Source organism: Brachypodium distachyon, chromosome 3 (genome assembly GCF_000005505.3).
Source record: "Brachypodium distachyon strain Bd21 chromosome 3, Brachypodium_distachyon_v3.0, whole genome shotgun sequence".
NCBI lineage: Eukaryota > Viridiplantae > Streptophyta > Magnoliopsida > Poales > Poaceae > Brachypodium > Brachypodium distachyon.
The window spans coordinates 39,032,477-39,045,518 of record NC_016133.3 but is presented as its reverse complement, the minus strand read 5'-3'; the positions used below and the strand labels follow the sequence as shown (position 1 = coordinate 39,045,518).

Genomic DNA, 13,042 nt, shown 5'->3' with positions numbered 1-13,042 from the left:
GTACATGAACCGGGGAAGGATGTGTGGAGGATGACCTGCTAGTATGGAGAAGCAAATAGAAGTTTACGTTATAAAACTTGGGACATGATGCGCTTCTTGAAGGCAGATTGCTCTCTCCCATGGGTGTGTATTTAATGAAGTTCTGAGGCGGGAGGAGCAATTCGGCCCGAATCAGCGAGACATGGCCCAGATTAATTTGTTTCGGGAGGCTGTCGATGCGTGTGAGTTATGTGACCTGGGCTACATTGGCTTAGACTGGACGTTCGAGCGCCGTGTGCAGAATAACGCTTATTGCCGAGTGCAGAATAACCTTTTCTCGTTTGCGTTAGTGCGTCATCTGGTAGCAGCAAAGTTGAATCACTCACCAATTTTGTTGTTGAATGAAATGGAGGTTCACAACGGGCGGATTGGTAGGGAAAGGCCGTTTAGGTACGAGCTCATGTGGGAGAGGCATGAGGATTTTGGCACTGTACTTCATGATGCATGGGGGCCGGACAAGGCTGCTAGAGTGGGCGACCTGGTTGCTAAGCTACGTGATGCAGCGAGTTCAATGGTGAGCTGGGGTACTAGTACTTTTGGTGCAGTCCGAAAGGAATTGAGGGAGCTATGGAGGAAGCTCCAGGAGCTTAGGGGAGAGTCTGGCCGTGTTGGGCCGAGCTATGAGGGGAAGAAGGTGGAGCAATGCATTGTTGAGCTCAGTTTTCGGGAAGAGGTGATGTGGAGGCAGCAGGCCAGGGTGCAGTGGTTAGCAGAGGGAGATCGTAACACACGTTTTTTTCATCAAAAAGCAAATCACCGCCTTAAGAAAAATCGCGTTGATCTGCTAGTTTGAGCTAATGGTACGCTGTGCGAAGATCCAGCTGGGCTGGAGGAGATGATTGTGGCCTTCTATGAAAACTTATATCAGTCGGAAGGAGTTATTGGCAAGGAGGAGGTTTTATCTCATGTACCTTGTAAAGTCACGGGCGCCATGAACTCAATCCTCAATGCACCATATAGTGTCGATGAAGTTAAAATTGCGCTATTTCAAATGTTCCCGACCAAGGCTCTGGGTCCGGACGGGTTTCCTGCTCCCTTTTTCCAAAAGTACTGGCATCTATGTGGTGAAGAGATCACAAAGATTGTGCTTCGTATTCTCAAGGGTGAGGATTTAGCTGAGGAGATAAATAAGACGTTCATCGTTATTATTCCTAAGGTACTAAACCCTACATCTCTGTCTCAGTTTCGTCCAATTAGCTTGTGCAATGTGGTGTTTAAAATTGCATCCAAAGTACTTGCTAATAGATTGAAGCAGATCCTCCCTGAGATTATTTCCGAAGAACAATCGGCATTTGTTCCTGGTCGTCTTGTCACAGACAATGTCATCACGGCTTATGAGTGTTTGCATTTCATGAAGGGGAATAAGAGCAAGACTAATGCCCATTTTGCTTTGAAACTTGATATGATGAAAGCCTATGACCGGGTGGAGTGGGACTATCTTGAAGCTATGATGCACCGTTTGGGAATTTCCCCGAGATTTATTGATGCTGTTATGCGTGGTGTCCGAACGGTTGCTTTCTCAGTCCTCTTCAATGGTGGGATTACTCGGGAGCTTCGTCCTTCTCGAGGTATTAGACAAGAAGATCCTCTGTCGCCATATCTCTTTTTATTAGCTGCCGAGGGTCTGTCCTGTTTGTTGAAGGAAGCCCGACTAGTTGGAGAATTGGGTGGCATCAGAATTACTAGTTCAGCTCCTCAGGTGAATCATTTGCTCTTTGTGGATGACTCCCTTCTTTTTGGGAAGGCTACTACTGTTGAAGCTACGACTTTGTCCAATCTGTTGATCGTTTACTGTCACGCTTCCGGCCAGCGTATTAATGCGGAGAAGTCCTCGATTTTCTTTGGGAAGGGCTGCCCAGCTGGTATCCGTACTGCAGTGAAGGGGATTCTTAATGTTGAAACCGAAACTCTCAAGGAAAAATATTTGGGCTTGCCCTCTGATGTTGGGAGATCGAAAAATGGTGCGTTCGGTTATCTCAAGGACCGAGTTTGGAAACGGCTTCAAGGATGGATGGAAAAATCTTTGTCGTCTGGTGGAAAGGAAATACTTATTAAGTCCGTTGTTCAAGCAATCCCAACGTACTCTATGGCTGTGTTTAAGCTTTCGCGTGGGCTGTGTCAACACATTACTTCTTTGATCCGAAAGTTTTGGTGGGGCAGCAAGAAAGGAGAAAGAAAAACGGCTTGGGTGTCATGGGACTCAATGACAATGCCAAAATATAAAGGAGGATTAGGGTTTCGAGATATTGAAATTTTTAACTTTGCTTTGCTTGCCCGTCAAGTTTGGCGGCTCTTGCAGGATGCGTCTTCGCTCGGTGCTCGTATTCTGAAAGCACGTTATTTCCCTAATTCCAGTTTGTTGGAGGCGGAGCTTGGAAGTCATCCTTCGCAGGTTTGGCGGTCACTATGCGACGGGAAAGAGATGTTGAAGATGGGCCTGATTAGACGGATTGGGGATGGTGTGACCACATCTATTTGGCATGATAATTGGATCCCGCGAGATTTTAAACTGAGGCCTTTTGGCTCTTTGTCATCGACGCCACCGGTTGCTGTGTCCGAATTAATTTGTTCTTCGACAAGGACCTGGAATGTGGAATCTTTGAGGTCACATCTGCTACCGATGGATGTTGAGGCAGTCAGGCAAGTCCCGATTAGCTCTGTCCGTCAGCCAGACTTTTGGGCGTGGCATTACGAGAAGTCCGGATTTTTTTCAGTAAGATCTGCATACAAAATGATGATCGAAATTAAGCACCATCGAACTACCTGGCTGGAGCATTCTGCTGAAGGATCTAATGGAGAAGATCGGGAGAAGGAGTGGAAAAAGTTGTCGGGTGTCTGTGTTCCATCCAAGTTGCGTATTTTTGCTTGGAGATTGGCGTGTGCCTCGCTGCCCACGGGCCAGGAACGGGCGAGGCGTCAGATGGCCACTTCGTCGGTGTGTTCGCTGTGCAATGCAGCGACTGATTCTTGGCGGCACTCCTTGCTTGATTGCAACATGGCCAAGTCTGTATGGTCTCTGCGTGATGATGATGTGATCTTGCCTCTTTATGGTGATGAAAGAGATGATCCGAAGCTTTGGCTTATGTCTCTTTGCCACACTTTGAACCAGCAAGATTTTGTGGAAGTTTTGGTTACTCTCTGGGCCATTTGGTATGCGCGGCGGAGAGCGATTCATGAAGGGGAGTTTCAAAGCCCGTTATCAACTCATGCTTTCATTAACAAATATATTGAAGAGTTGGGTTTTGCCAAGAATGCCGCCCCTGGAAGAGTTCCTTCGGTTAGTTCCTCTATTCTGAAGTGGATCCCCCCTCCAGCGGGGCTTCACAAGATTAATGTTGATGCTGCTGTTGCTATGGGCCTGCCAAAGGGAGCGATAGCGACCGTGTGTCGGAATGAAAATGGTTTATACATTGGTGCTTCTGCGGTGGTCTTCGACGGTTTGTCAAATTCTGAAATCTTGGAGTCTCATGCTTGTGATGAAGCCATCTCTCTGGCGGTTGATATTAAGGCCCAACGAATTAAGATTGCTTCGGATTTTTTGAATGTTATTAAGGAGATCAATGGTGAGAAGCAGTTTGGACCGCATGCACTGATCATTCGAGGTATTGCGACGAGGAAGTTACAGCTACGGGAGACCATCTTTGATCACGAACGACGTGAAGCAAATGGAGAAGCTCATAGATTAGCTCGACTAGCAACGTCTTTTGAGGCTGTACGTTATGTCTGGTTGGATCATCCACCAGCCAGTATTTGTATCCCTATGAACTTTTCTAGCTAATAAAGCTTCGGCTGTTCCACTAAAATTTTTTTTTGTTGAGTTAGAGATAGTTATTTCTCAATAGACGAGTACAGTCATTCGATTAAGATTTTTTTTTCTCAATTGTACTTGTGAATGTTGCACAAATCTCAGTAATTGGATCAGAGGTTGTTAGTATCGAGTTATAAATAGAGCTTAGAAATAGCAAAATTGTATTTTTTATCTATTACCGGCCTCACGGCCATGAGGTGAGTTGCCTGCTGGTATCTCTGACGCGGTCAGACGTATCTTCTGAGCAATGAAGAGGCGGAGACCTATTACAAGAGCACCGGAGGAACAAGAAAGTTGGGTCCAATTGTCAATGCCTAAAGGACAAATGGTCCCACATCCGCCGGCCTGAAACAATTCCTTTTATCGGTTACGGGCCTTGCGACCACATTTTCATTCAGCGGTTATTTTCATCTTCAGCTTCACAACAACGAACACTAACTTGCAAAAAACAAACATTGTGGAAAGAGATTTGGAAAAGACACATGCCAATTGTGTTTCCGTCGAGAGCGTCGTCCTAGCCTGACTGCTTGTCGGTATCAAGAACCCGATCACATCCCCTGGCCTGAAACGGATTCCTTGTATCGGGTACAGGCCATACGACCACGATTTCACGCAGCTGTTATTGTTATTGTCAGCTTCAGGGAGGCTAGCACCGACTTGTCAATACCAAGCACCGGGGGAGGAGATTTGGAGAAGAAACATGTCAATTGTGTTTTTGCCGAAGCACAGTTACCTTGTGAGTAAGAAAACACCGGAGAATTTTTAGTACAGTATCACCGGTGGAACAAGGAAATGATACACTATCAGGTGGGCGCGGAAGGGAAATGGGTCCAACTGTCAGAACCACAGATGGCCCCACATCTGACGCGCCGCGTGGAGGTGGGCCCGTCTGCCCGCGCCTCCCCCCGACCCGCTCCCGGCGGCTCGCGCACCGCCTCCACTTTCCCCTCCCCTTCTTCCCCACGCCTACCCCTACCGCCCCCGACCCTGGATCTGCTCCCCTTCTTATCTCCTCCCATGGGCTCCTCCTCTCGCACCTACCCTCGCCGCCTGCGCTGACCCGTGGGCCTCGCCAGTCTCCTCCCTTGCTCTCGCCGCCGCGTCCCCCTCATATAGCTTTCCCCTCCCCTCGTCGGCCTCGCCCGCAAACCCTAACCCTAGCAAGGCGCCGCTTCGCTCTCGCCCCCACCGCGAAGATCTCTCTCCAAATCCTTGGATGCGCCCGCTCGTATGTCTGCCTCGCCGCCTCCTTCCTCCTCCTCCTCCGATGGGAAGCCCGCCGACGAGGACGGCGTGGAGATTCGCGAGGTCTGGGCGGACAACGTCGACGCGGAGTTCGCCGTGATTCGCGAGATCATCGACGACTACCGCTACGTCGCCATGGACACGGAGTTCCCAGGCGTCGTGTGCCGCCCGGTGGGGGGGAACTACCGCACCAACGACGAGTACAACTACGTCACCCTCAAGGCCAACGTCGACATGCTCAGCCTCATCCAGCTCGGCCTCACCCTCTGCGACGAGAGCGGCGCGCTCCCGCCGCGGGGTACGGGGGGCCGCCCCTGCGCCTGGCAGTTCAACTTCCGGGGCTTCGATCCGCGCTCTGACCCCGCCAACGCCGACTCCATCGACCTGCTACGGAAGAGCGGGATCGACTTCGACCGCTTCCTCGCCGAGGGCGTTGACACCGCCCGCTTTGCTGAGCTGCTCATGTCGTCTGGCGTCGTGCTAAACGATGACCTCCAGTGGGTCACCTTCCACAGCGGGTACGACTTCGGGTACCTGCTCAAGGCGCTCACCGCTCAGAACATGCCCGACACCATGTCTGGCTTCTTCGACCTCATCAGAGTCTACTTCCCAGTGGTGTATGACATCAAACATCTCATGAGGTTCTGCGGCAGCCTCCATGGTGGCCTCAGCAGGCTTGGAGAGCTGCTTGCTGTCGAGCGTGTTGGAACCTGCCACCAAGCTGGTTCCGACTCGCTGCTCACCCTGCAGTGCTTCAACAAGCTGAAGGACGCATACTTCAGAGGTTCGGTGGAGAATTATGCTGGTGTGTTGTATGGACTTGTTTCTGATAGTGGGGGAGAACAGGCCTCCACCAACTCTGCTCATTGAATGTGTAATGGATAGACAAATAAGACAATGTTATGATTTAAGAAAAATGGAAAATCTTTCTTTGGTGAATATATGTTATCTGATCTGATGATTTGCTGCAGTTGCCATGATAGCTTTTGTCCCGAATTATGCCTCTCATTGATATCTCATGGTAGTTCAATTAATCTTTTTTTCCTTTCACCTGTATGGCCATAGTTTTGTCTGAACACACATGCTAATTCCTAGCCGCACTGTTAAAATCAGATAGTAAATGCATTTCATATTGAACAGAAAAAGCTTAGAACTCTTACTCCATCTTTTTAACCAGTAGGATAGCTTCTAGGTTATGCTACTAATGTTGGAATTATGTTACGGAATTCTTGCATCTGCATAGGATGTATAGGACAGATCTGCTTGGTTGTGTATAATGAAAAACGAGCTATTGCTGATGAGGGGCACCACACAATCTTTCATGTAGAAATGTTAACTGTCTGGTCTTCCTTTCTGCTGTTGTATTGTTCAATTCAATTTTCTGTTTTGGTGTTCAGAAGGCTTACAGTACTCACTATTACATTATGACTGTTGACACTCCTTTACTCTTCGTGCTGATTTTCATCTTTCAGCAATGGCAATTTTTCATATTGCAGCTCATAGTAGTATGCTGATGAAATGTGCAGCTTAATTGGTTACAATCTAAACTAGAATTATGTTCAAACTTGCCTTTGTATGTTCTCTATAAATCGTTGTTTGCATAGGACCAGCTTATGTGGTGCCTTCGTATATTCTCATTTAAATCATTGTTTGCATAGGACTAGCTCATGTGCTGGTGCCTAATTAGCACTTCATATCAATCCTTGTAGTGGACATATATATAATTTTTAGGGAAGATGAACATATTTGACTTCCATAGTGTTGGGACTTGAGAGTAAAATATAGACTTCTGATTCTATCCCTTTTAGGTGCAAAACATGTCTTCTCGAATACCAGTTTTTGCTTTATTTCTCTGATTTATCACAAATGGTATTATTTAGTACATACAGATCTTTATTGTGCATCCATTTTTGTTCTGGCTGCATATCTGGGAACTACCTATTGCAAATGTTAACTTTTTTGTTCATCGTAGTTTCTCAGTAAATCTCTATCCCATACTAATTACATGGCTATGAAAGATGTATTGTTTAGCTTTCATCTGTTTATCATTTTCTGACTGTGGTTTCACCTGCAATTGCTGAGAATTCATTTAGGTCTCCCAACAGCAATTGAAATTTAGAATTATAATGACCTGCAATTGCTGAGAACTCATTTAGCTCAGCCTTAACAAGAATTGAAATTCAGAAGTGTATAACTTTCTCATCATATTGATATTCAGTTCTCTACTACTCCTATTGGATGTTTGTTCTGTTGGTTTTTGCTTCAACGAAACCAGTGCAGAATTGCTAATTAGTTCCAGCCCTTTTTTACTTACTCGAGCAAGAAAAATGATTACGCTAGTATGATTTCGTTTCTTAGACAATATTGAAAATGAGTTTCTGCCTTGACTATTATTGTTTAAAAGTTGTGATATTGGCTATTGACTTATGATTAACCACGTTTTGCTGTGCATATGGCAGCACTTGTTTTCCACTTGACATGTTATAACTCTGTAAATACATGAGAACTTTTAACCGAGCAAGTTGAAGTATTGTTGCTTGCACTGTTCAGCAGCCTGTGCAGTTTGATAGTATTTTGTTCTTTGTTGTCTTTATAGATTACTTAATTCTCTGATCTGTCCATGTACTACTGCCTTTCCTGCTTATTTGATTGTTAGGCAGGACCTCTACAGAAAGGGCACGCCAATTTATATTTGCAGGGTTAGTTAATCTAGTGTTCGCAATTTTCAGACGAACACTCTTTTGTTCGGATGGCTCTGTTTCTTAGTACAATAGCATTATCGCTGAAGCATTGGGTCTTGATTATTTGGATAAGTTTTGAATGGTAGATCAATGTCCTGACAGCATATTTGTGCTGAAGCAAAGTCTAACTGTCTCGTTGAAATGGATTCAAGCATACACAACGAGTGGTATTTGTCTGGCCATTGAATTCAATTCATAGGAACATCCAACTAAAAATCCAAAATTTGCACAAGAGAGAGTAAACCAACATAGTGTACATATTCAGTTTCCAAAAAAATGGTTGAATAATTCAGTGCAATGAAGAGAGTCAATATCATATAACATATCACTACATAGGACGGCATGCACATTTTGTGTGAATCGTCTATATTTAACATATCACTCCGGGTGTCAGGCCCCTTGTTTATATTATAAGGATGGACAGATGAAAATGTCAGCAAAATTTCTGATGCTATGGTAACTCGCAGGGAAACATGAAAAACTACAATGCCCCATTTCACTTGCTAACATTAACTGGAAGATAAACGCCCTCCGCTGTTGACCATATATTCTCAGCTCGCTTGTCTCGAACACCACAGACCTGCATAAATGTTTGATTGATTAACACAAGAAACAGAGCTTAAACTAATTAAAAACAACAAACATCACTGCAAAGGCCTAAAGAATTTTATTGTAGATATGACAGCAAGAACTCCTCGAACACACTTTTTTATTTGTTCGGATGGTGAATGGTAGATAAGATAGCAAATGAAAGGTCGCATAGCTTAAGCTCATGCCTACCAAGGCAAAATGCCATACTACCTGACAAGAAATGAAACAAGTTATTCTGTTCTTGTTGACTGTGGGGGTCATTACAGCAAAGTTTGGAAACTCCATAATTTATTATGATTTAGGATTATCTCATTTCTCGTAGCAAACATGTGAAATTTAAGTACAAAAATGCAAACACACAATTCCTGAGGAATCTAAAGAAGTAAATATCAAGGGCTTCAATAAAATTTAGGAATCTCACAAACAATGTGTTGGCAGGAATTTGTAGTGCTCTTTGCATTGATTTTGCTCACAAATATAATAACTTTTTTTTAGCAAACATCAAAGCATAGTAAATGAAAATTTCAAAATGCAACCAGCTGGAGTTTCTAGATATGCATTATGGGAACACATTGACACATGAGGTCAGTGTATGCTAAAACAAGGTCGAGCCTATTGTTTAACTCACTGCCTGGCAGGAACTATGAAACAAACAGGTTGTTATATTTGTAATTATTGTCTAACTCACCTCTTGCTGCCCACCACCAAGCCTGTTGTACTTCTTGTTGTGACTATGCAGATAGCCTCCTGTATCCACATGTCGGAGTCGTACTTTTTGATCCCGCTTCCATACCTTACCACTTCCCTCAATTTCTAGCCTGTGGGATCCCAAAAACAAGCCTTAAGATCAGAATTAGGCAAAAAAACTGCATGCATCACATATTCTAAGTAATCACACCTCCAATAATCGCCAGTATCTGATTGTCCATCCCCACCAAAACAGCTGACCTGTAAAAGTTCACATCCAAGGTTCAGGGAACATACGTAATTTTCCGAAGTAATGCATACTAACGTTTTTTTCCATGGCAAGAACTGTGAAAACTCTCATAACTTTGCCCAATTAACAAAGATGATAGACTCGTAATTTACTTCGCAATAGAAAAGTTGAGATATACCCGGAACATCCTTAATCATGTAAGAGTCATAATATTATCCCCTGGAACCCAGCAGGCATCACATTGGAATTTAGAAATGCCTAAAGCTTCATTAAACAAAAAATACATGTGATACAACACAACCCGCTACAGAAAATAGCATTTTTGGCTTGGTCAGTTTCTTTCAATGTGTGCATGTCATGATGTGTTATTTCTTTTCATTTAACACAGTTTGCACAAGCTGTCATGGACTCATGGCTACCGGGAATCACATGATGCAACAATATTCATTCGAAAAGAGCAAAATCAATGCAAAGAGCACTACAAATTTCTAATAAACTCGGAATAAACAACATTTGTATGTTCTTAGCATTTCCAAAATATTACTAAATAAATCACATGAGATAATTGTATTGAACTAACCTCTAGGTTACCAGATAAGGGTGAAGCATGCAAGTGACTATGTAACCATCTCCGTGTCCTCATGTGTTGCAATCTGACGATGGTACCAGTTTCAATGGCATCACCTTGTTTAGCCGATGAATCTAGAGAAGGTTTCACAATCTGCAGGAGTACAAAAAGTAAGTCAATCCTAGATGGCTAGGTCTTGAACAGCATCGGAGCCGCTTACTTCAGGGTGGAGTACCAATCTCTTACATAAATATCATTAGTTTGGGCCTTTGTGGTTGAGAATGAAAAACCCGACAGTGTTGTTGGCTCATCGTGCTACTGTTGCGGGCCATCTATCTTTTTAGCGACATTCTACAACAGTATAGCTACATAATTAATTATCCAACGAATCGAGGTGAGAAGTTTCCACAGTTGAACGATCTAAGTAGCATTACTATGTTAGACTTTCCACATTTTGGAAAACTGAATGCCGCGAGATTTGGATTTCCGTCCAGACCTCTTTTAATTCCAGCTATGAGTTCCACTCTCGATGTGGTTCCCAAGTCTCTTTGAAAATCACAAGCATATTTGCACTCTGATTTATAACAATGTGGGTTTGGGGGGGAATAACGAACGGACGACACAATTCAATCCAACGCAATCTAGACTTGGATCAATTCTAGCCTTCTTCTGATATGAATTCTGAATATCGTGGGTACTACACACTAGGGAAGGCCAGAGCAGACCCACGGAATAAGGCCACAAGTGTGAGATGGAGACGTACCCAGTAGCTATTGGAGTCGTCGATTTCTGGAAAGCCAGTGACGGACTGCTGGCCGCTGCCGGAGCCGTAGGCCACGTCATGCGAGTGCAGCCTCACCTTCGTCTTCTCGTGCATCAGCTTCACCGTGCTCCCGTAAGTGACCTGAGACACGCCAACCAGATCCAGATCAAACCCTGTCTGCCCCTCACAAAAACCCAATCTGTTTCGCAGATCTTAAGATTTGGGATTGCGGACCTCGAGCCCCTCTTCCGCTACGGGCGAGGCGGCGTCGCCCATGTCGACCCGGGAGCTGGCGCCGAGGAGGATCGCGACGGCGAGCGCGAGGACGGACGCGGCCATCGCGACGACGGCCGTGCGACGGGACCTCCGCGTCGGCGGCGGCGGCGGCGGTGTGGACGGCGAGGAGGAGCCTTTCCCCTTGGCGGCAGCGGTGGCGCCCGGTGGTGCCGTGGCCGCGTCAGGTGAGCGCGTGGCGCGCGAGAGGGTAGCGATTGGCGAAGGAAGGAAGGAGGGAGGCGGGCGGGTGCTTTGCGGCCGTTGGGATTTGTCGAGCTCGGGGGACGTTGCTTTCCGAGGTCGTTGCTTCCGGGGGAGACTGGCGGGGCTTCGGGTATTTCCACGTGTAGTAAACGAATTGGGAGGTGACACGTGTTTCGGAGACGTCACTAACCGGGGTCGAGACTATCGGTGGCATAAGTGGGCTGTGCCGGCCCGGTCCAGCAAATCCCAGGCACATACACGGCTCAGTGGCCCGTGGGCCGGCCCAAGTTTAGCCCGTGGCCCGTGAAGAATATACAAAGGAAAAAAGTGTTAAATGGGGGCTGAGGGTGAGACCCAGGCGGGTCGTGGCCTGGCACGACCCGTTTAGTATCGTGTCAGGTCAAGCCCGCAATGGGGCGGGCATGATGGGCTCGCAGGCTTTTTGAAAAAGCCTGGCCCATTGGTTAGTTATAGTTGAGACGGTAAGATGTGTTGCATGGATGTAACATAAGCAAAGCACGGGGGCGCATGGAGACCAGATGTCACGACGTAAAATTTGGCGAGGCTTGTCACCCTATCAGAGGGGTACAAAAGCATGTTTACTGCAAGTCAAGTATGAGAACATCTCAAAGAAAAAAGTACGAGAAGATGTCGCGTTTTGCGTGCACTACGGCGAGATGAGGCATGTGCATCTTGAGTGATGGAACATGCACTCCAGCCACTGCGACCGGATGCTAGCGCCTATAGAAACTTGGCGTCTATGAACCCCGCAAGTTTCTTTTTTTGGCGAAAAAGGAACCCTGCGAGTTCGAAGCAATTTCAACTCTACCAAGGGGATGCAAGCACACCAACAACCGCGGTAGACATATCGATGATTTAAATTTCATCCAGAAATGTGTGCGAAAGGAGATAAAAATGTAGTACTAGTCAAAAACCCGTAGCAGTGTTGCTACGGAATACTCTCGTGAAGCCTGAAAAATACTGATCTTTGCCGCCAGCATGGCTTTGTATCTTCTTTCTTTGTTGTTGCTAACTCGCGGGGAAATTTTGTCCCACCAAACATAGAGCACTGTTCTCTCCAATTCTGACATTCCATGTCGAGTCTCTCCCATGAGAATTTTCTTTAGGATGATGAATTAATACAAGAAAAAAAGATAAACCCAGCACACAAAAATGCAAAAGGAAATAAAATGGAATATCTCAAATTTCAATACCAAAATACAGTTAGAAAATCAAAAGAAACACATGGATATGCCCAAACTAATTACTATAAGCTTGTTACTTTGCATTCAATGATAGTACACCCTGAACATATTTGTAAACTATAAAACTATACGATGAAACAGGCATCTCAAAACAAAAAAAGAGCTGAACTCCAGATAATCCTTCGACATGAGCACAGAGATGTCAACTAACCAACTAACTAAAACCTCTTTGTCTTCCTTTAAAAAACTCCCCTTTATTGAGCATTTCATCGAACGACTCGCATGCATGGCCAAAAAGAATATGAATCCGTCCATAGAAAAGATTGAGCTTCTCACCATAGCTGTCTTGGAGCAAGGCGTTGGGAGCGGGATTTTGAGGGCTGGAGTGATGGACTTGCCGGGTGACCACACGCAAAATAGTTTGCCTCCGTCTTGGAGCGAGGCATCGGCCGCAGGCTCTCGTGACGAGCTAAGCGACGGGCGTGGATAGTTGCGGCCTCCTGGAGGAAGCCGGTGGGGGCGGTGGATGCAGCATAACACCCATCATCCTCTGCGGGGGATGCGTATCGGGACATAGGAGATGATTAGGGGTTCGAGGGTGTCGGCGGCCGGATTTGACAACAGTGTGTCGGGTTGGATGGCGGCCGGATCAATGGAGACGCGGC

At 45.8% G+C, this 13,042-nt stretch overlaps 2 protein-coding genes across 2 annotated transcripts; one reads left to right on the top strand and one right to left on the bottom strand.

The window, feature by feature from the left end:
* Positions 1–4,785: 4,785 nt before the first annotated feature.
* LOC100834635 (probable CCR4-associated factor 1 homolog 7) lies at positions 4,786–6,062 on the top strand. The gene has a single exon (XM_003574494.4). It carries the CDS (start codon positions 5,078–5,080, stop codon positions 5,960–5,962), a length of 885 nt encoding a protein of 294 aa, XP_003574542.1. The 5' UTR covers positions 4,786–5,077; the 3' UTR covers positions 5,963–6,062.
* A 2,010-nt stretch (positions 6,063–8,072) lies between these two features.
* LOC100834334 (stromal cell-derived factor 2-like protein) lies at positions 8,073–11,254 on the bottom strand. The gene is made up of 6 exons (XM_003574493.4): positions 10,927–11,254; positions 10,693–10,833; positions 9,942–10,082; positions 9,323–9,372; positions 9,113–9,242; positions 8,073–8,413 (listed from the first exon to the last, which is right to left on the bottom strand). Exons 1-6 carry the CDS (start codon positions 11,029–11,031, stop codon positions 8,330–8,332), a joined length of 651 nt encoding a protein of 216 aa, XP_003574541.1. The 5' UTR covers positions 11,032–11,254; the 3' UTR covers positions 8,073–8,329.
* Between the last annotated feature and the right edge of the window lie 1,788 nt (positions 11,255–13,042).